General features: G+C 52.0%; 1 protein-coding gene across 1 annotated transcript in view; it reads right to left on the bottom strand.

The window, feature by feature from the left end:
- The window catches only part of STEAP3 (STEAP3 metalloreductase), a 53,478-nt gene extending 33,341 nt beyond the window's left edge, over positions 1-20,137 (bottom strand). Inside the window, exon 1 of the mRNA XM_020914520.2 lies at positions 19,970-20,137. Within this exon, the coding sequence (XP_020770179.2) occupies positions 19,970-20,060 (91 nt within the window). The 5' untranslated portion in view covers positions 20,061-20,137. The remainder of the gene's footprint in view (positions 1-19,969) is intronic.
- Positions 20,138-23,140: the final 3,003 nt, after the last annotated feature.

Raw genomic sequence — 23,140 nt, 5'->3', positions numbered from 1 at the left:
AAGCCATATATCTGAGGAGGGACTTGTTTCTAAATATACAAAGAACTCTTACAACTCAATATTAAACAGGCAGCCTATATAAAATTGGGCAAAGAATTTGAGTAGACATTTCTCCAAAGAAGATTTACTGGTTTTCAAGAAACACGCAAAAAGATGCTCAACATGATCAGCCCCCAAGGAAATGAAAATTATCAAGAAAACCATGAAGTATCACTTTATACCCACTAGGATGGCTTAACCAAAAAAAAAAGAGAGAGAGAGAGAGAGACAAAGATAAAAATTGTTGGTGGGGATATAGAGAAATCAAAACTTGCATCCACTGCTCTTGGGAAAGTAAAATGGTACAGCCACTGGAGAAAAGAGTCTGGAAGTTCCTCAAAAATTTAAACATAGAGTTTCTATATACTCCAGCAATCCCACTTCTAGGAACACCCTAGAAAAATGAAAGCATATATACACACAAAAATGTGTGCACCAATGTTCCCAGTAGTGTATTCACAATAACCCCAAAGAGGATACAACCCATGACCACCACTCATGAATGCATAAACAAAATGTGGTTTATGCACACAATGGAATAACATTCATAATACAGAGGAATGAAGTACTAATACACACTACAATATTATGAACTTTGAGAATATTATGTTAAATGAAAGGAACCCGTCTCAAAAGGCCACATATTGTATGATTCCATTTATATGAAATGCCTAGAAACAGGCAAGTCTACAGAGACAGAAAGTAGATGAGAGGCTGCCAGGAACTAAGGATGGGGGTGGAGGGGAGGGGTTAGGAAAAATGCAGAGTGACTGCTCACTGGTGCAGGGTTTCTTTCTGGAGTGATGAAAATGTTCTAAGGTTGATTGTGGTGATGGGTGTACAGCTCTGCGCATATACTAAAAAACCACTGGGGGGCTTACTGTGAATGGATGAATTACATAGTACATGAATTATAGCTCAATAAAGTTGTTACAAAAAGCCCTGAGACACTACACAGCCTGTCACTATGCGTAAACTAAGAGCAAACGTGCTTTGGTAAAAGTTTAAGGACGCCTCCTGAGTTAATGCATGGATTTTGTGACCAGTGTTGGTGATTCTGCAACCTTCCCAAGTTATCTCCTAGTTGTTTCCAAAATTTTAGGTTTCTAGGCCCCAGGACATCTAGAAAAGTAAGGCTTGTGTAATCAACACTATTAACTATTGCTGTAGGGGAGATGGTTGCTGTTGTTTAGTTGCTCAGTTGTATCTGACTCTTTGCTGTAGCCCACCAGGTTCCTCTGTCCATGGAATTTTCTAGGCAAGAATACAGAAGTGAGTTGCCATTTCCTTCTCCGGGGGATCTTCCTGACCCAGGGATCGAACCCATGTCTCCTGCATTGCAGGTGGATTCTTTACCACTCAGCCACCTCGGAAGCCCCAAAGGCAGATGGTACCATGGGCTAAACGGCCCTCTTGGCTTCTGAATGGGCCTTGCAGCTTTTGCCCACACGGCTACTTCTCTGCATTCCACCCCATGTCAGCAGACGGCTGTTCCAGGGCCACAGTGGATGGCCAGCAAGGAAGGGCGCTGGGGCCTGAGGCTCACCTACCAGCTCCTGGGATGGGTCAGCAAATAGGGCACCTGTGTTCCAGTGAGAGGGGACAGGCAGGCATCATCTGCTCCTCATCCAAGTGGCTGAGGGTTTATATAAGGACCTACAGCTGCAAACTAGCACATAGTTGCCAATCTGCCTGCATTAGGTACAATATATTCATCTTTCCCAACCAAACTCATCCCTTCCTTAATTAGGCAGAAGATCGGCCTCTGAGAGCCATCAGTGGTCACTGGGAGGTTGCCTAGCAGAATGTGGTCTCCTAAAACATCTGGATTTACTGAGGATCAGTCACCTTAGGAAAATGCAAAGTGGGCCAGCAAAAACACAGGCAGTTATGGGGTCATATTTCAGCTGCACCACTTATGAGCTGGGTGGCCTTGGCAAGTCACTTTACCTCTCTGAGCCTCAGTTTCTTCATCTGTACAATGGGGTGATGTCACTTACTTTAATGAAACATAGTAAGGATTACAGGAGGTAGCAAAGTGCCACAATCTGAGCCTGTTAAAACTCACACGAGTTTCATGTTGTTCCTCTCTGCCTAGGATTTTTAAAAACCTTTGATTTGTGTAAAGCAGAAATAAATGCACCTTAATCAATAAATGGTGTTCTCTGCTGAATGGAAAATTTTACTCTAAAATTTTTCTAAAAATACGCTCTGAGATAATGGTCTGGATATCTGCACACACTTCTCACTAAGACAATTGGAGGAAAAGTCATGCTGCTCTTTGGGGCTCAGGAAGAGGGAACGGGATGGTCGAGCAGGGAGGGGTACAGTGGAGAGAGGCTGGCGGTCAGGGGCAGGGCCCCAAGGGCGGTCTGGGACCGGGCTTTGCTAGTCTCAGCACCAGGCTCCCTCCCAGGGATGGAGCTTAAGCCACTGGTGTTGACAGGCCACCAGCAACCCTTACCAGCAACCCCAGCTCCTAGATCAAACCCCGCCAGCAGCCGCTCTGCCTTCATGCTCTTTGAGAACAGCCCTTTCGCACTGACAGGATCTCTCTTTCCTGCCTTTGTCCTCCCTAGAGTCCAAGGGCAGGAACAGTCAAATTCACCTCTGTAATCGCAGCACTTAGCCCAGTGCCTGGCATGTACTGGGTCAAGCCTGAGCTGCACTGGAGGGCTTGGTAAAACATGCTGCTGGGTGGGATTTCCCCGGTGGCTCCGTGGTGAAGAGTCTGCCTACCAATGCAGGGAACATGGGTTTCAACCCCTGATCCAGGAAGATCCCACATGCCGTGGAGCAACCAAGCCCATCCTCTGCAACTACTGAGCCACGCGCTGCAATTACTGAAGCCTGAGCCCTAGAGCCTGCGCTCCTCAGTGAGAAGCCCGTGCACCACAACTACGGAAAAGCCAGTGAACAACGAAGACCTAGCACGGTCAAAAAGAAATACATAAATAAAATCATATATTATATAAACCATGCTGCTGGACAGGACTTCCCTGGTGGTCCAGTGGTTGAGAATCAGTCTTTCAAAGCAGAGGACACGAGTTCAATCCCTGGTCAGGGGAACTAAGATCCCACATGCCAGCGAGGAACGAAGCCCAGGAGCTGCAAACTCCAGAGCCTGCACACCACAACTAGAGAGTCCGTGCTCTGCAACAAATGATCCCAAGTGCCACATAGCCAAAAACAAAACAAAACAAAACAAAACACCCACTGCCTGACTGCGTCTCCAGGATTTTTGATGCTGCTGGTCCTAGGATCACAGGCTGAAAACACCGCAGCAGATGCTCGCAAAAGTCTGGGTGACGGGTGAGTGAATTAACCAATCACTCGCACGTTAAGAACCACTCCTGATCTGACTTCTTCCTTGAATTCTTATGGCCAGGCCTAGCCTTTAGGCCACTCCTTCATAAAGCCTCCCTGACCCCTGGGACCCCAGGTATCAGTAACTCTCTTACACTCCTCTCAGTCTTGAGGGCCAGGCGGGTCCCATCCCTGCACACACTTTGGCCTCCCAAAGCTGGCTCCTTCTGGTAAAGAGAAGGCAGTCAAGGCGATGGTGGCGTTGCCTACTCAGTCAATGAGGCAAACCCTACAGGCAAACGGCTTCCATGGCCCCCGCCCCGTCCTGTGTGTGGGTCACCAGGCCCACTGCAGGCTGAGGGAGAAGACAGTGGTGAAACCAGGAGACCACACGGATCCTGTGGGCCCAGGAGCCCCCAACACATCACCGGGGGTGATCTCCCCAGAAGACTTAGTTTCCTGAAGGACCAAGAATTCAGATGGCCTGAAGTCATATCCATATCCATGTATTCTTTCACTAGCCATGTATTCTTTGACAGCCAGGCCTGGAGGGAATGCTCACTGGCACAGTTCATCACTACCCACCGTCCGCAGAGGCAGGAGGGTGGTCAGCGCTGCTTGCAAGGGGGAGGGAGGAAGTCCCGGTGGTCAGCACCAAGGCCAGTGGCCTGAAGCAGGGACGATGCTAGCTGGGGCCTGTGCTGCATGACCCCCATTTATGGGGGTACCCCCATTACGATGGGGCCCCATTTGCATCGTCATCCATGTGAACACTGCCCTTGGAGCTAAGCAGTGCACATCCTGTGTGGTTTTACACAAAGCTTGGTCCTGCCAACCCTGGTCTGAAAAATCTCATTCGTCATTCCCTGAATACCCACTGTGTACCCAGCAGGTGTTCTGGCTGCTGCTGCTGCTAAGTCACTCAGTCATGTCCAACTCTGTGCGACCCCATAGAAGGAAGCCCACCAGGCTCCCCGTCCATGGGGTTCTCCAGGCAAGTACACTGGAGTGTGTTGCCATTTCCTTCTCCAATGCACGCATGCATGCTAAGTCGCTTCAGTTCTGTCCAACTCTGTGCGACCCCATGGACAGCAGCCCACCAGGCTCCTCCGTCCATGGGATTCTCCAGGCAGGAACACTGGAGCGGGTGCCACTTCCTTCTCCAAGTGTTCTGGCAGGTGGCTAAAAAGACGGTTTGTCCGCTTGAGGCTCTTAGGGGAAAGGTCGGCTACACCCTGCAGCCAGGAGAAAAGTGCCTGAATGAGGGCGTGCCCAGCACCGTGGGAGCCAGGAAGAAACGCCTGCCTCTGCCCAGTGAGGTCAGGGTGCTGGCACGTGGAGACAGCCAGCTCTCTATGGACCGGTTAAGCCAGCCAGGTTGGAGGCTGTCAGGCAGTGGCAACTGAATCTGCCACCGCAGCGATGGGGGCTGGATGGCTTCTCACTTTCCAGGGACACTTGGTGCTGCAACTCCTGGGGCCAGATGGGTCTTGGGGCTGGTTGCTGCCTCCACCCTTTCCCCTTGCCATGATGCACATCTGCACATCCAGAAATGGGCCCACCTGGCCTGGAGGCTCCCCTGCCCCTGGGGATGATAGAGGAAGGGAAGGGGCAGGTCCCCTGACTTCCGCCAAGCAGCTCAGCCTGCCGCACATGGCCAGGTTCTTGGGTTTGGGGTGCCTGTTTCCTGGCTTTGCCCAGCTGATGGGCCACCTTTTCCAGGAAGCCTCTGGGGTGCCTGACCCTGACCCCCAGGGGCCTCTTCCTCTGCACTCTTAGGGACCGTGGGACTCAGCCTCCACTCTCCAACTGCTGTGTGTGGGGACGGTCATCACGCCACTCCGTCCCAACCACCTGCCACAGGCCAGCTTCACACAGAACTCTGACTTTTGTTGGCGTCTCTGAGAACTCAAAGAACGGGCCAGGCAGTCCCGGGAGCGCCTCCTGGCTTCCCCCGGGCCCCGAAGGGCAGAGGAGGTCTTGGCTCTGTGACTCAGTCTGCACCCCTGTCACATCACCACTGACTACACGTACCGGTTTGCTTGTCCATCACCCCACCTGACTAGGGGCCACTCTGGACTCATTTCTGGGTCTCTAGCGTCTGGTCTGGGGCCTAGCACCACGGAGGTGCTCAATCAGTGTTTGTGGTTTGGATGACTTCACTGCTAGATTCTGTGCCCGAGGGCAGCGTGTGCTTGGGAGTGAGCCCTGGCTGTTCACCCCATAACCTAGCTGGGGTCCTCTTCCACCCGGAGGGGATTAAATCATATGATGAGCTTCGAAATCCTACTGTAGCTTGCTTATACTGTTAGAACTGGCCAGACATTTCACTGTTTGATGAACTTAGTCACACAGAAGACTAATGCATAGCTGCACCCAAACACTGCAGAGACACAGAATGACACAGTTTGACTCATGTAACTCTGGCCAAAGTAGGAAAGCAAACACCACATCTGAGGCCCATCAGGGTGCAGCCTGGTAAGGACAAACCCAGGGAAGGAGGCTTCAGGGATGCTGGGTCAATGGTTCCAGGGTCCATGAATCTCTGAGCCAGGAGGTAGCAACCGTTCAGAGCGATCTGCCCAGTCTCTATCAGGGAACAGTACCTGGGGCAGGTGAGGCCCAGCTGTGGCTTCTGGCAGATGAATTCCTTGGCTTTTCCCAATCAAGACCCACCTGGCCTATGGTCTTGACTCTGGACATCCTTCCTCATGCTTTTTCCTGATCAAGTCATAGGCTTAATCTCTGTGCCTGAAAAGTTTTTTCCTTCCAAATGACAAAACTCAAGGTCCAGCAGAAAGGCCAGTCCTCTGTGAAGCCCTCACCCTATCTCCTCTTCAAGGCAGGGTTAACCTCCCTCGCCCGGTCCCCTTGCCTCCCTGCAGCATGCTAGCAGGATGGAACCAGCATATAATGGTAGGAACTTTCTCTGAGAGGCCCAAGGGGTGGATGGTGGTAGAGTTCCCAGCCTCCGTAAATCTCCATCACCCTTCCCCATGTGCTAATGTTAATATTAAAATGAATACACTTTGATATGAATAATTCACATTTCCCAGTCTGGTAAAGTGAATAACAGCTCCTACAAAATCTTTCCCATTTTATAAATCTGAAAGAGACAATCGAAGTACCAAGCCGGCTACTTGTTATGCAAACAGATACGGTTTTCAGGGAAGTCCCCTAGTTCCTCCTTCCCTCCACATGACTGCCCCTAAAGCCACGTCATGTAGAAATCCCGGTCTCCCCGGGGCTATGAGGTCCGCCAGCCCTTCCCTACTGAGATGCAGTTCGGAGGTCACAGCCCAGCAAGTGTCTGGCACATGCCACGTCAGCAACAATCAGGAGTCACAGACGAGACGATGAGGTGGGGTCTGACTCACACGGTGGAGAGACTTTAACTGTGGACTTGTACACTCAGGGTATCACTGCTTCCATTTCACAGGTGAGAAAACCGAGGTCAAGTTAGGACTTCCTGAAGGCCCCTAGATGGCTCTTGCCCTAGCCCCATCCAGTCCTGCTCATGGACATGGGCGTGAGTAATGGCCAGTCGTCTGGTCTACACGGGGCTCTGAGGTGGTCTTGGCTTCCTCTCCGCTCTCCCTCCGCCCAGCTGATCTGCCTAGACTCAAACTTTCCAACCTCTCATTCTGAAGTTGCTTCTGCAAATCCAGGGCTGCGCTCTGTCCTCGATTCTAAACCACAGCAGCGCTGGCCGGCCCTCCCTCCGTCATCTCAGGTTGAGGGGTCCAGGGGGCAAGAAGTAGGTGCTGTGTCCAGGTGCCCCCCTCCCCCCCAAACCCCCACAGCTGACCAGACAGGAGACAGCATAGAAGAGGCCATCTCAAATACAGGTTTAAAAGCTGGGTCACAGACACACACATCTAATTGGTGCGTTTCTATTTTTTTCTGCGGACATTTTCCCTTTCTGACGGACTCTAACAAACATTTTACTGTTATATTTCTTGTAATACTGCCTGGAATCATTATTCAGATGTCATTAAAAAATCATTATATTTTTAAAAGGACGGCTGAGCAGTTCCTACGGAGGAGAATAACAGAAAGCAGGGGTGCGTGCACATGCATACACACACAACCCTGTACACACACAAAGACACATATATGCAAGTTTGGTTGGACAGAAAAGAGAGGTTTATCACCATACTGCCTGCAAAACAGAAGTGAATGAATAATTTATAGGGCTTTTTACAAACATTTAGATTTTTGAAACATTCTAAAAAAATATCCGGTTCGACTACTTACAGCAGCAGTTCTCTGATAAACCATCCCAGAAGTGGTTCCTAATAAGTAAAATTTACAATTCCCAAATGGACCTGCCTTCCACAGAAATATATCATAAACATTAACCTTTTTTTCTTAAACACACCAGAGCCCACAAAGCCGGTGCTCACATTAACTGAAGGCGTTGTATGTGATAACTCCTTGAACCCTTTACTCTGAAAAGGTTTCTGACTTACTGTGCAGATGATAAGATTTCCCACTGTGGCAAGAACATCACCAGATGGTGCTCTTGGTGCCAGTTCCAAAACAGGGGCTCCCCGAGACGCTGGGGCACACTCCAGCAGACCAGGATTGGGGGGGCTGCAGCGAGGGCCCCACATGCTGCCCAGGTTCTGGGGCTCTGCACCCTGTAACCAGACTCACCCACGACAAGCCGATGCGAGGGTCTGATGCACACGTCCCTCGACAGCCCCACTGTGATCTGGCCACCCGTTCTCCCTGGGGTCTCCCCCTGGCCTGTAAGGTGCCTGACTTTGGCTTGGAAGACAGAACTCAGGCGGATGCTCAGAAGGCGTGGGACTGCCAGGGGCTTGGACAGCCGGGCTGCCACCGCCTCGGCCGCACTCTGGTTCCCGGCTGTAGGGAGTGAGCGGGGCAGTGACTGATGCTTGGTTTCAGAGTGCACTGCAAGTGTGTGGCTCTGGCTTGACACTTCCTGTTTAGGGAGGAAACCTCCCTGGTGATAATTAGTGGCTCAGACTCAAGTCTCTTTGCTACAGGAACTGAGGCAGGACAGCCAGCAGAACCCAGGATACATAAAATGAATAAATGTCATCCAACGCAGGGCAGACTGCCTCACCACAGGAGTGTGTGTGCGCGTGTGTGTGTGTGTGTGAGAGAGAGAGAGAGACAGAGAGAGAGATGCCTTTACTTCTCAGATACAAAGCCAAACGTAATGGCTGCAGAAAATGGCAATTTACCAATTGCTGCAGGGGGTAATTTATTGCAATCACTGTGGCTGTTATTGGCTTAGAGATAATTCTGTCTATATTCGGTGCCAACAAGGCTTCACAGTCGTCTTTACTAGCTAGCTGGTGCCTCTCTCCAGTGGGGAGATAGACAGAGAGACAGACAGAAGGACAATGCTGCCCAGAGGACATAGCCTGGACGGGGAAGGCCTGCCTGTGCCCTGACCCTGGAGGCCAGCCCACACCAACGGCACAGGGGGAGGCCAGAGGTGTGGAAGCTTTTGTATCCCTGAAGTAGACTATGCCAAGTTCAGTCTTCTGACAAGTCCTTTTGATTGTTTTCAACTTGGAAAACTGGTCATTTGGGGAAACTAGCTCTGAGGAAGCATGGGCAGCTGCGCCTTTGATGACCAGAATACACACCCTGGTCTCCAGACAGGTTACTCTTATTACCAGCAACAGGTCAGGGCCTGCATGGTTCTCTGCTAAGGCTCCTCCGTCTCACCCTGTGGGCAGGGAGGGGCACTGTGGAATGTCTCCAGAGTCCAGCCGAGACCCAGCAAGGCACAGGCTGACCTTCCCCTGCTCAAGTCATCTGCCACCCCTCCTCCAGTCCCCGGGCTCCCCTCTTCTGCCTGAGCCGTCACCGCCACCTGAAGTCTTGGCATCCTCCTGTGCATTCACACCCCTCTTCCCTGAAGATCGAGCCTGAACCCTTGGGCAGGCAAGGCACCTCCAGGCGTCCCCACAGCCCCCCACTCATCTTCCTCATTCTGAATACAGAAGCAGCTGTCCTCACAGGGGATCCAATTAGACAGATCTAGGTGTGCATTCAGGTTTGACCACGTACCAGCTCTGTGATCTTGGGCAGGCTACTTTCCTTCTCTGTTCTGACGGCTGAGTAAGAATGAAAGCTCCCAAATCTGCATCTTAGAACCGCTATTTTGTACACATGGCCTGTGTTCTGCTGTGGGCCGCTGGCCACATGCAGCCCTGGACTCTTTCCCTTCCTCTGCCTAGGAGCATTTCCTATCCTCATCTGGCTTCCCAGTGGACTGTAAGTCCCCAGAGGGCTCTTCACTTCCTTGGGGAAGCTGCCCTGTCAGGAAACCTCACTTCCTTCTGAAAGCAAACCCTCCAGGCATGAGCTCCAGGCATGGGCAGTACCTCCATGGTTCCAGCTGTGATGTCCTCCCCTTGGGGTTCTCCCCAAGGCCCTAGCTGTGTCCTGAGCTCCCCCAATCTTGTGACTCCCCCTCCCTTCACATGTCGCACAGAGCCATGCAGATCTGAATGTTCTAGAAGAGCTGTAGCAAAGCTGTTGTCGATTATTCGGTCTGTCATGTCTGACTCTCTGTGACTCCATGGACTGTACCCACCAGGTTCTTGAGATTTCCCAGGCAAGAATACCGGAGCAGGTTATCATTTCCTTCTCCAGGGGATCTTCCTGACCCAGGGATGAAACCCCCGTCGCCTGCATTGCAGGCGGATTCTTTACCATTTGAGCCACAGGGGAAGTTCACAGCAAAATCACGAGAGGACAAAGGCCGCCAAGCCAGAACGCACAGAGCAGTCAGATCTCCAGCCTTCTAATCTAGGAACACCAGGAGGGCAGGGCTTTCCCAGATCGAACCCCCTGAACTCTCATCACAACCCTTGGCCACCTGGCTCAGCACATCTTGTTTCTTCCCTAAAAATTCCAGGCGCCACCTGATTTCCAGCCACTGTGGAGCCATCTCTACAGACATCCACAAAGGGCCTGCTCTGACCTCCAGGAGAGGCTCAGCCCCACAGCAGGTCATGGCTCATTTGCCAGACCTCCACCCCACCGTATCTGTGCAATACTGACCCATGTACACGTCTGGCTGGGCACCTGGGCTTGGCACAGACCCATTTGGTTCAAACGGCCCGTTGGGGTGACTCCACAGGCACTGTATCTGGCCAGCCTGTCTTTCACACAATCTACCTGCAGGGCCCATCTCACAGGGCCACCTGAAGCCCTTTAACATCCTCAGCTGTGAGCCCCGAGTGATTCACCTTCAGAGAGACCTCCACATCAACACGGGGCATGCTGTCACCTCCAGGCCCACCAGTCAAATCACAGGCTTCCCCTTTCCACAGCCTGACAGCCACCAGAAGCGCTGGTTGCTAGTCATGGGTCTTCCCATCACAGATGGCACACAGGCTCTGGGAAACATGCTGTCTGCCCTTGAACCACGACAGCCTGCTCCCCATGGAAGACTTAGGAGGCCCATTCACCAGCTCACAAACTCCTTTACATTTGCCTTGACTGATTTGATAGTCTTGGGGCTGGGTTTTTCACAGTTTAATCTCCTAATTGGATAGCTCTAAAAGGCTTAAAAGTGTGCTACGTGCTTCGACCCCATCTGGATCTCATTAAGCAGAAGCGGGAGTGAGAAGTTACTGCCTGATTGCAGACCAATTAGGGCTCACCTGTTGCACGTTTTGCCAGATGACAATGGTGACTGATGAGGACAGACTCATTGGAAAGAGCTGAGCATCAGGTAATTCTCCAGTGACAGTGTTCCATACCTGAGGATGGGGGAAATCTTTTGCTCTGGGCTGAAGAGACAACGCAGGGGTTTATGACTCTGCATAAATTTGCAGCCACTGATCCCGCCAGGGCAGTGGTCAATACCTCCAGCTCGGGGAGGAGCCGTCTTTGGTTTTGAATCCTGGCTTCCTCGCATTAGCTGTGGAACCTGAGCCTCAGTGCCCCCACTCATATTCAGAAATAAGTGGAGGGGGTTGGTTTTCGTGTGATTATAAACGACAACCTACACTCATCCTGCTAGAAGTGGGACTCAAACCAGGTCCTGAGTGCCTGACACCAAGTTAGTGCTCAGTAAATGTTGAATGAAGAAACAGTTAGGCAAAATTTGGACAAGCAGTTATAGTCAGTGGTTAGGAGAACAAATCTGGTGTCAAAAGAATGGAGTCTCATGTGTTCTTGGGAAAGTCACAAGGCTGGGAGAACAGCACTGTCTATTTCATAGGACAGTTGGAAGGTTAAAGTGTGCTCACACCTATAACATGCTTGGCACGTGGGAAGCTGACTATTCACTGATGATGACGATTGCATTTCAGTTATGAAGTGGTGCTCACTGCACGCCAAGGCCATGAAGGGCTGACATGCAGAGGTCTGGGAATGGCAGATCAGGTTGGACAGGTAGGTGGGCCCAGCGGTGGGGCACAGACAGGGGGAAGTGAGACTTCTGTAACCAAATGTTTGAAAACCACCTAGTGTGCCTTGCCCCCACCCCTTGCCTTCCCACCTCCAAGTTCTGTAACCCAAACTAAATTCAGGCTTGGGCTCAAGACCAGGGTCTGCAACAGAGAAGGGGGCCATGGAGGCCATGCTCTAGTGAACTGAGGGGCTCAGACAAGAGGAGCCATGAGCCCGTAAGGTTCCCAGCTGCTTTTCACACTCAAACCCTGGGAGAATGGGAAGGGGTCTGATATTTATGGTACTCCTAAACCTCAGCACTATCACAGAGCATCCTCCTCCAGCAGGCACTATTGTTCCTGTTTTACAGGAATATCAGGTCCCAAGCCCTTAGCAAGGTCTCATAGATGAAACAGGTTCAGAGAATGGAGGCCGTGCTTTAGGCCACATGGTAAAGCGCTGTGATGACTGCAAAGCCAGGCACCCTCCTCTGCAGTCAGCCACTCCACTGCTCAGGTTTGCAGCTATGGACTTTAGTCCTTGCATTTCCCCTTTTAACTATCTGAAGCCCTGCCCAACACTCTGATATATCCTGCAAGGCAAGGGTCCTGAGTTAAGGACAGAAAACATGGAGGGGAGAGGAGTTCATCTGTTTGGCATCTCTAGGCCACGGAGGGGAGAGGAGTTCATCTGTTTGGCATCTCTAGGCCAAAGAGGGCGTACCTGTGGTCTCAGTGTGACCAGGTCTGGTCCTGGGGAGCTCAGCAAGATTGAGGCTGTCTGTCAAACCCTCAATGAACAAATGGCCTGGCCTGAGCTCCCTGCAAATTCTGAGGCCAGGGTCGCCACATGCCAGTTCCAGGTCTTCCTCCCCCAGGCCTAGCTGAGGTCACTTATCCATCATTCAAGGCCTCCTTCAGGAAAACTTTTCTATCCCAGTGATAGCCCCTGCCCCACGAAGTCCACTCACCCATCAGACATTGCTTAAATGTTGCAGGGGAGAGTCAATTGACTCCATGTTGGATCTATTTCTTTGACTTGCTTTTCATCATTTTTGTTGTTATAATCATACATTAGGGTCTGCCTCAGAGAACCCTGTCCCTCTGCCTGACTGTTAATCTAGAGCGCCCTTATTCAGCTCCTAGGGAGACAATCTGATCCTTTCCACCAGTGAATGGCTATAAGAAAGACGAGAATAGCATATCCCTTTCCCAAGGCTGGCCATTCCCAGAGATGTTTTGCAAGACTGATGGCCTTTTTTACTTTACTTCCTCATTGCCTCTATTCTGCTTTTTTGCCTTAGTTCCTCACCGCTTCTCTCTCTGGTTCTATAAAAGAGCCTAGCATCCAGACCCCACAAGATGGTTTTCTGGAGGTATTAGTCTGCCATCTTCTCCATCAGCCTGCTTTCCAAATAAAGTCATATTCTTTGCTTCAACACCTCGTCTCTCGGTTAACTGGCATGTTGTATGGAGACCAGAGTGAACTTGTACTTGGTAACAAAAGCACCTGCTCCAAGCTGGCCCCTCTGGAGGCCACTGGGGATACAGATGAGGGTAGAGATGACTTAGATATGGTCTCAGCCCTCCAGGCGCTCCTGACTAGATGCCAGGGGGGGTTCACTCTGCAGAACTGGACTCGGCCAGCTGTGGGTAGGACCTTGTTGTTGTTTAGTCGCTTAATCGTGCCTGACTCTTTTGTGACCCCAAGGACTGTAGTCTGCCAGGCTTCTCTGTCTGTGGGATTTCCCAGGCAAGAATATTGGACTGGGTTGCCATTTCCTTCTTCAGGGGATCTTCCCAACCCAGGGATTGAACCCATGTCTCCTGCATTGGCAGGTGGATTCTTTACCACTGAGCCACCAAGGAAGACCTGGGTATCTGTGTTTTTAAGAAACCATGCAGATGACCGAGGGTCACACCCAGGTAAGACTCTTTGGTCTTGTGGATTTTCTGGCCCCAGCCTGGGATTCTTCAGTCTGCCACAATCCTCTGAGAGCCTGACCTGTCTCTCCCAGTAGTAGCATCCTCTCGGCTCTCAAGTCAGATATATTTGTGTACAAATCCTACTTTTGCAACTTAGTACTCCTGTATCCTTATAAAATACCCATGCTGCCTGAGGCTCAGTTTCCCCATCTTAAGTGAGATAATAATGGTGCCTTTCCATACTGAGGATTAACTGGAATACTGTGTGCAAAGCAAGAATTCTGGTGTAGATAATGCACAATAAATTTCTGCTATTAGTCATATCACTGGACTCTGATGGACACAAATATTCCCTGTACTTCCAGGGTCCCTATCCGCAGCCTGTGTCTCAGAGGCGGCCTTGGAAACCTCTGAGGCCTCTCCCCAGAGTCCTCTGCCGGGGCTCCAACAAGACCTGTCTGCATTTCCCCCGAGGACTCAGCCTCCTGGTCCTCAAAGGACAGACTAACTCGTCGTACCCTCCCCTTCATCTAACCCAGAGTGAGCAAAGTTCCAACCACGCCTCTCCGGGCAGCCTGCCCCCAATTTCGGGGAAACCGGTAAGTTTGCCAGGCAAGAGCTCCGCGGGCAGAGGACACGGGTCAGCCCAGCCTCTTCCTGGTCAAGGTCGGGAGCCCCCGCCCCTGCCGCCTGCCCCGCCCGGGGCAGCCACAGGGCTGGGCGGCCTGGCGAGAAGATCCCGCCCGCCGCTCCGGCGATCCCCTGAGACCGCGGGCGGGAGTAGCGGGGAACGGGGGACTGGTGGACTCGGCGGGTCCGCGGGGTGGGGCGCCGGACGCAGCATCCCGGGGAATTAGCTCGGTCCCTTCAGTCCCGATCCCGGCGCCGCGCGCACCCGGCCCTGCCCACCTCGGGTGGCGCACGAGGTTGGGAAGGAAGGCACAGAGGGAGCGGAGGACCCAGGACCCGGGTTCGCTGCCGCCGGGCACACGTGGCTGGGTCCCAGTCACCCAGGTTTCCTGCATGCGTGGGGCGGCCCAGGCGCAGGAGGCTACGGGGCAGCCTCCGGGGCCGGGGTCCCTGGCAGGGCGCAGCCCCGCGGCGACCTGGGCGAGGGGTCACTCACCTCTCAGGCCCGCCGCTGCTCGGAGCGGCGGCAGCAGGTCCGCGGCGGCGGAGGCGGTGGCCCGGCCCGGAGGCTCCTCCTCTCCCGGTGCCCCGCCCGCCCGCGGGGCCGGACCTGCGGGGGAGGAGGCCGCCCGCCTGCCGGCTGCTGCTGCTTATCCGGCTTGGTCACCTCCCCCGGGACCGCAATCGGAGAGCTGCAGGGTCCTCGGTCACCCCCGGTCCTGCAGCTCCAGCGGTGGTGGTGGGCGCCAGGGACGAACGACCCTCCTCTCCCCCGGCCTAATGTTCCTAAACTTCCGGATCTGCTCTATCTCTTTCATTAAAGTGGGCAACTGTTAACCGGGACAAGCCGGGCATCTGGAGTCCAGAGTAACTTCTGGGACCCGCTGGCTCCCTTCATCCGAGGGTCACCTCAAATCCACGTCCATTTCACAATGCCAGGTCATGTGGCAGGCCGAGTTCACACAGGTGGGAGTCGACGCCAAGGCACCTGTTCAACCTGGCTTCCTTCTATCCTGCAAGGGGCGCAGCCGCAGAGGCCCGCTTCTCCACGAGGCTGCATCCAGGCCTCCGTGCTTCCGTTGCTCCTCTGTCCTTGGTCTACCCTTAGCGCAGACCTCTGACCCTTCTTCAGAGTCCTCCCTTCCAGCGCCTGGGAGCTGGGGAGGGAGCTAGTCTCCCCATCTAGACTTCTGGGCTTGAAACTACCACCCTGCCCTGAGACAGACGGCCTCCAGCCCTGGGCGCTGTCCTCTGCTCCCCCATCTTGGTGGCCTCCCAGCACAGCCGCGAGTCAGGTATAAGGTGAGGGTGTCTTTCAGGTAGCTTTCTAGAGGTGTGCGCCTTCATCTGAAGCCGTTTCTCACCTGCAGTCTCACATCATGGGCTGCTGACCACCATTCCCCTCCGTCCACAGGTGAGGACGTGGGGGATCTGATGGTTGTGGGGCACCAATGTCGCGCATCTTCTGGGAGACTGACTGGGGTTACCTGAACCCTGGGACTCTCTCTGGATTAGTCCTGTAGGACATATTCTGCCAGACCTTGATAAAGAGCTTCAAATTACTCCAGGATCCCAAGCTGTTCTGGGGAGATAAGTCCCAGGGAGGGGCTATCTGAACCTGGAGATTAGAAAGGCAGGGGGCTGGGCCTCAAGAATGGCCCCACGACTAGACCTCAGGGAGAGCAATGAGGTGGAGAGGCAGAGCTCTGGCCAGGTGGTGAGATGAGAGTCCTGTCCTCCGTCCTCTCACTTCACCAGCATCTTGCGCTTCCTCACTTCCATAGGTTTCCTCTGGCATAAAATACCCACCCGCCCCAGCTCTCTGCTTTGCCAGACCCTGAGGCCCAGCTTCTCTCCCACCTCCTGTCCCACCCTGCCCCAGGAAAGCATCCTCTCTGAGCTCTGGAGGCAGTTCTCACAGGTCCTCTGTGCATTCCACACCCAGGGGACCGCACCATATCAGCGTTCCAGGTGCTGGGGACGCAGTCGCCCCAGGCCTGGTTCTGGCCCTAGGATGGCAGGTTGCCTCTGCAGTGCCTTTGGGGAAACAAGAACGAGCATGCAGCCTTCTTTGGTGCCCCTCACTGGTGCCCTGCACACAGTAGGTGTTCTTTAAATATCTGCTCTGTCTGATGAGGGTCTCTGAGGACCCTTCCTGTTACTCCAGAGGAGTTGGGGCCCAAGGAGATGCAGCTTGGGAAATAGAGACGCTGAGAGCTCTTCCAATATGCTCAAAGGATCTAACATCCTTCTAAAGAGACCTGGTAGGCCTCTGAGGGGCTCCCCATGAGTCGGAGAGAGAGCAAAGGCTGGAGCAGCAGAGATGCACAGAGGAATGTCCTAGTGGAGCATGAACCTGCGCAAGAGAACAATGAGGGGCCTGAAAGGCACAGGGAGGGAGGTGAACCCCACTGAGGCCAAGCCTGGGTGGGCAGAACACCGTCCACGCCATCGGCCTTTGATACTCGGCCTGTCTGTCTCACCTGACGTGGGGCCTAGTGTGGGTGAGAGCTGAATCAGTGTTTCCTGGAGCCCAACTCCCGGAAGCAGATGAGCCATCTCCTGAGCCGGGAGCAAGGATGGTGCGCTGACACTGGTTGAGCACCTCCTCTGTGCCAGACTCGTGTCCACGGCCAGGCCAAGGGCAGAGTGGCTGGAGCCATCCTTTGGAGACATTTGTCAGATCATGTTACTCCTTGGCTCTAAACTTGCCCCTGGCTCCCGGGTCTCTGGGAGTCAAAGGAAAGTCCTTTCTATGGCGACCAGGCCCAGCAGGACCTCGTCTCTGGTTCCCTTCTCTCTGCTCTCACTGCCACGCAGGCCTTCTCCCTCCCTCCTTTGGATCCTTGAGAAATAACATCACCTCTGTGAGACTCACCCAGTGATCTGCATCCCTCATCTGGGTACCCTGCCCTATTTCTTTTCACCTAGCCTTTTTCTCCTTCTAGTGTGTGTTAGTCACTCAGTCGTGTCCGACTCTTTGCGACCCCATGGATTGTAGCCCACCAGGCTCCTCTGTTCATGGGATTATTCAGGCAAGAGTAATCCCATGCCATTTTCTGCTCCAAGGGATCTTCCCAACCCAGGGATTGAACTCGTGTCTCCTGCGTTGGCAGGCAGATTCTTTATCACTGAGCCAGCAGGAAAGCCCTCTTTTCTCCTCCTAACACACTATAAGACACACCTTCTCTGTTTGCTGGTCATTAGTGTTCTGCTCCCACAGAAATGTAAGCTCCTTCAGGGCAGGGAGTTCTGTCTGCCTCTTTCACTTCTGTATTCCCAGTGCCTGCATCAGAGCCTGGCACATAGCCGGTGCTCTGTAAACAGCTGTTGAATGAATGCTTGGCCATTCTCAACCTTCTGCACCTCCCAGCATCTCTGGGAAGCTTCGCCCAGGGCTCCCACCCACCTCTGGCTTCCTCCTTTGCTTGCCCCAGAGCTAGCACTGCGGGCACACAGGAGGTGCTCAGTACATGCACTGCTGGGTATCTGGATATGGAGCCCCTGCGGGTCAGTCTCCTGAGATTGATCTTTTTCCTGCAGACAAGGCTACTCCTTTGGCTTAGAAGATGAGAGGATCCAGGAAGAGAATCTAGGTATATCTCCTACTTGGCCCAGAGGGGAGAAGGACATAGTTCAGACTCAGCTTCTTGGATTGATCCAGCACTTATAAGCTTGGACAGAACACATCCATTTCACAAAATAAATACTCTAATTGACTACTAAATCAAGATGGTTACTAGAAGCCATGTGCAAGATGTATTCTGACAGCCTGGCTGGGAGCCAGGCCACCTGGACCTGGATGTGCTCAGGCTGGGCTGCGTCCCCAGGAAAGGCACCCTGTCCTCCCCTGCCCAGCCCAGGCCAGGTGAGACTCCCCAAAGCAAGACTCTGGGCCAGGGAACTGCTTCCTTCTGTGAGGGAGGGAGTGGGACTGCAACTCGGGGAAGTGATTTCAAGGGAAAACGGAGGGGTTGTGTCTTCCTGCATGATGACCCTGTGGATAAAGCCTTGTCGGAACCGCGCGGAGGTGGGGCAGCCACTGTAGGCATGGGGCGGGCTGTGGGGGGCAGGCCCTGGAAGGGGAGGCAAGCTGCAGAAGTGTGCTCAGGGCTCAGGGCTTAAGCTTACAGGCGCCTTCAGGTCATGGGTTATTTCAAGCCAATGTTGTAAGGCCTTATAAGGTGTGGCTAACAGGGCCCTCAACCCTCTGCCCCTGCACCCAGGGCTTGGCACTCCGGTGTAAGTCTCGCCCTCCTTCTAGTCCTCCATTGCAACATGAGCTCTCTCCAAAGGAGAAGCTCTCTGAGTTCAGTGGAATGAGAGGCTGTATCCACAAGAGATTTAACTGTGGCAGCACAAGAGCATGAAGAAGGTTCTAGAGGCAGGTGCTTTTAGGGGGAGGGTGGGCACATCAAAGACCAGGGGGAGGGTGGGCAGGAACAGCCATTTTGCTAAGGGCACTGTGACACATGGTGGGTACTTAATCGGTCTCTGCGTGAGCCGGGAGTCATGGCTTGGGACTGCACATCAGTGGTCAGTGGGAACTACGGCAGCACCGCATTACCTTCAGTTGGGGGAAACCGCATAGGTGCACAAGTAGAGAAGTCTGGGCTTTTAGCTCCTTGCTCCAAGTATGATACACGTGGTACCCTGGGAGTATTTCAGAACTGCCCACCCCAGATCTAAATCAGAAAGGCATTTTCAAAAGACTTGCCGGAGATTGCATGCATATTAAAGTTTGAGAAATGCAGGTCTACAACACAGATGAGGAAAGGGACAACTTGCTGAACACCCAGGCCAATCTGACCATCAGAAACCCGTATTGGAATGCATTCACCCTAATGGTGTGGTACTTTAATACTATTCTCTTTGCTTTCTCAAAGGCTCTTGTGAGCCAAATAGCCTGATTTCATCTGCTTCTGAATTTTTAGAAATATGAAGTAAATGACCTGTTTCTCACAACGCTCAATGCATATTATATAAAGCTCTAAGAAAAAAATATAAGACTAGTATGCATTTTCCTTCCCAGTTGCTGATCCTATTTCCCTTTTTACCATGGCGACTAGGATGAGTCAGACCCGTATTCATGATTATCTTAAATTTACTAAATATATTTAATGAAAGTTGCTCAGTTGTGTCTGACTCTTTTCAACCCCATGGACTATACAGTCCATGGAATTCTCCAGGCCAGAATACTGGAGTGGGCAGCCTGTTCCTTCTCCATCAGATCTTCCCAACCCAGGAATTGAAACGGGGTCTCCTGCACTGCAGGCGAATTCTTTACCAGCTGAGCTGCTTTAAGTTCTACTTTATTTTTACCCCACGCCACGATTTCCCATGTCTTATTTACTATTAACCTTATTGTGAAGCTCTTCTTTATAAGCTGTTCTAAATTGCTTTTGGAAAAAGCCGATTGTTAAAGAAAAATAAAGAGGTATCATCTTTTGTTATAACGGCAAATTCATTTCTCCCTGGGCGACCATTACCCTTCCAGTCCCATCCTCTGCTGGAGTTTTGAGAAGGCGAAAGGATTGGGAGATGGATGAGTCTGCCCGAAGTTACTAAGAAAAGAAAGCTCGACCAGCTAGGGGCACTGGGGCGTCGGTGGTGGGGTACGGTGACACCTATACTATGCTCCTCCCTGCTTTCTCCCTGCCCGTCCTCGCCCAACTCACCTGATTGGGGGTGCAAGGGGCTGTCCTCCATGTCAAGGGACTCACCGCAGCCCGGAGCAGGGGCTCTGCCCGCCAGCTGCCCACTCTCCATGAGCTGCTCCTTCTGCCCCTGCGCCGAGCCTGGTGGCCAGGGCGCACTCCGCTCACTCAGCTCAGTGTGGGCGGAGTGTGGAGTCAGCCCAGACTGCTTAAGCGCAGGAGTGTCAGAGCCCCTCCTGGCCCAGGCTGGGTCACTGACCTCAGGGTTATCTCTACATGCACTGTGGTCAGCAGCCAGATAAGGCTTCCTTCCAGGTCTGGGGATGTTTTCATTCTGCCTAATTCTCTGCTTCCTGGATATTGGCTCCCAAAGGGAGGAGGGTAAAGAAGTGACATTTTTGAAGTCCCACCGCCTACTTAACTTATATGCAGAGTACATCATGTGAAATGCCAGACTGGATAAGTCTCAAACTGGAATCAAGATTGCCAGGAGAAATATCAATAACTTCAGATATGAAGATAACCACCCTTACGGCAGAAAACGAAGAGGAACTAAAGAGACTCTTGATGGTGAAAGAAGAGAGTGAAAAAGCTGGCTTAAAACTCAACATTCAAAAGACAAAGTTTACGGCATCCAGTCCCATCATGGCAAATAGATGGGGAAACAATGGAAACAGTGACAGACTTTATTTTCGTGGACTCCAAAAATCACTGCAAATGATGACTGCAGCCATGAAATTAAAAGACGCTTGCTCCTTGGAAGAAAAGTTATGACCAACCTAGACAGCGTATTAAAAAGCAGAGACATTACTTTGCCGACAAAGGTCCGTCTAGTCAAGGCTATGGTTTTTCTAGTGGTCATGTATGGATGTGAGAGTTGGACTGTGAAGAAAGCTGAGCGCCGAAAAATTGATGCACAGTACACAATTTTGTACTGTGGAGTTGGAGAAGACTTTGTGACCCCATGGACTGTAGCACGCCAGGCTTCCCTGTCCATCACCATCTCCCAGAGATTACTCAAACTCATGTCCATGAGTCAGTGATGCCATCCAGCCATCTCATCCTCTGTTGTCCTCTTCTCTTCTCACCTTCAATCTTTCCCAGCATCAGGGTCTTTTCAAATGAGTCAGTTCTTCACATCAAGTGGCCAAAATATTGGAGTTTCAGCTTCAACATCAGTTGAAGGGCACTGTGGGCCCTCTAGTCAGCTTCCAGGCTGACTGTAGAAACTTCTTGCCCAGTTCCCTGCCCCTGCCAGCTCAAGGTGTCTGAAAACTTAGTGTCTGAAACTTCCCCCAATGCCTTATAAGTCCCGTGAACAGGGCTTGCCCTGTGCATGATCTGGGGGTCCCTGAAAGATGCTGCAGCAGATGGGGCTGGGGACAAAGGGGACAGATGAAGAGAGGCCTGATTTGCCTTTGGGTGAAAATCGAGGCTTTGTCCTACTGGCTGTGGGGGCCCAGGAAGATTTGAAGAGGCATGAATGTGTGTGATAATAACAGCTGAGTTTTTGAGGCATGCTATATACCGGGCCCTGTTCCTAGGATGTTAACTGTGTTAACTCAGATAATCCTTGCATGGGCAGTGCCAACTACAAATGGGCACTTGCCCAGAGTATTGCTAGTGACTGAACAAGGGCATTTGCCGTCTGCCTCTGTGGAGACTGAACCCTGTGCTGCAGGAGTTCACCTTCAACACTCCCTGGGGGAATTAGGGTGGAGTGCTCCAGGGAACCTGGTGGGACAGGTCTTTAGATAGGTGGATATTTTAAGGAACCGATTTTATGATCCCAATCCTTGCTTCTCTTCATATCCAGAAAAGCACTAAATCCCTTCATGATGACATGATCCTGGCAACTAGCAGAAAACCTCTTGTGAAGTAGCATGATGGCACTGAACTCTCCCTTTACCATAATCTTACGGATTGACCTTCCCCCACTACCTCTTTGGAGCAGTCTCTCAGAGCAATCTGAGATGCTGTCTCCTGGCTGCAGTCCTCATTTTAACCCAGATAAAGCATAACTCACAACTCTCAAGTTGTGCATCTTTTTTTGTCGGCAGCAGGTCATTCAAAATGGCTGTTCTCTTACTCTCTGTATATCCCCTCTTCAACCAGACCTTGCTTCATTCACATAACTACCTCATCCTTTTAACTACTGAGCTTAATGAGTCCCCGGTAACTGATGAGCCCGCCTGACGTCAGTAGACAGTAGCCTCCTTTTCCTCTGAGTAGCAAAAGCTGCTGTCATCTCTCACTCACCATCTGTCACACACAGTGTGTGTGTGTGTGTGGGGGGGGGTCTCTCCAGGACCCTCTGCAGAAGACCTCCTGTCCAATAAACCACAGCTGTCTCTGTCACTGTCTCTTGGCCTTTTCTTTGATCTTGAGGCTGGGCATCTACAAGGCTTGCAGATCCACAGGTACAGCCCAACAATCTTCATAGAACATTCTCCCCATCTTCAAATAGGAGACAGGTATGGGGAGGTTACATCACCTATTGCATTGTATTGCTAGTCTCTCAGTCGTATCCAACTCTTTTCGACCACACAGACTGTAGCCTACCAGGCTCCCCGTCCATGGGATTCTCCAGGCAAGAATACTGAGTGGGTTGCCATTCCCTTCTCCAGGGGATCTTCCTGACCCAGGGATCAAACCCAGATCTCCTGCATTGCAAGTGACAAGAGAGGACTTTTCCCATTTCTGCTCCAGACTCATCTGGCTACTCTGATTCCAGAACTGCTCTGTGAGGCCTGGAGCCTCTCGAGCATCTTCTTCAGCTCTGCTGGTGGTGTTGTTCATGTGCCCGATGGACAGTGAGGCCAAGCAAACCAAAATGGAGTTTGGAGCAGAGAAAGTTTTATTGCAGGGTCAAGCAAGGAGAGCAGACAACTCATGCTCAAGAGACCTGAACTCCCTGATTATTGTCAGGGAAGAGTTTTTTTTTTTTTTTCCTTTTTCTTAATAGTTAATTATTTGCCTGCACCAAGTCTTAGATATAGCATGTGGGTTCCAGTTCCCTGACAAGGCATCAAAGCCAGGGCCCCTGCACTGGGATCTTGGAATCTTAGTCACTGGACCACTAACTGTAGGAGAACCCAGGGAAGAGTTTTTATAGGAAGCATTTGGGATGAGGGCTGCAGGGTGCATGAGTTTTTTCAGATTAATTAGTGGTGATGTAAAAGAGTGGTGTTC

The sequence above is a fragment of the Odocoileus virginianus genome, chromosome 13 (genome assembly GCF_023699985.2).
Source record: "Odocoileus virginianus isolate 20LAN1187 ecotype Illinois chromosome 13, Ovbor_1.2, whole genome shotgun sequence".
NCBI lineage: Eukaryota > Metazoa > Chordata > Mammalia > Artiodactyla > Cervidae > Odocoileus > Odocoileus virginianus.
The sequence above is the reverse complement of the archived record's forward strand: the minus strand, read 5'-3'. Positions and strand labels throughout refer to the sequence as shown.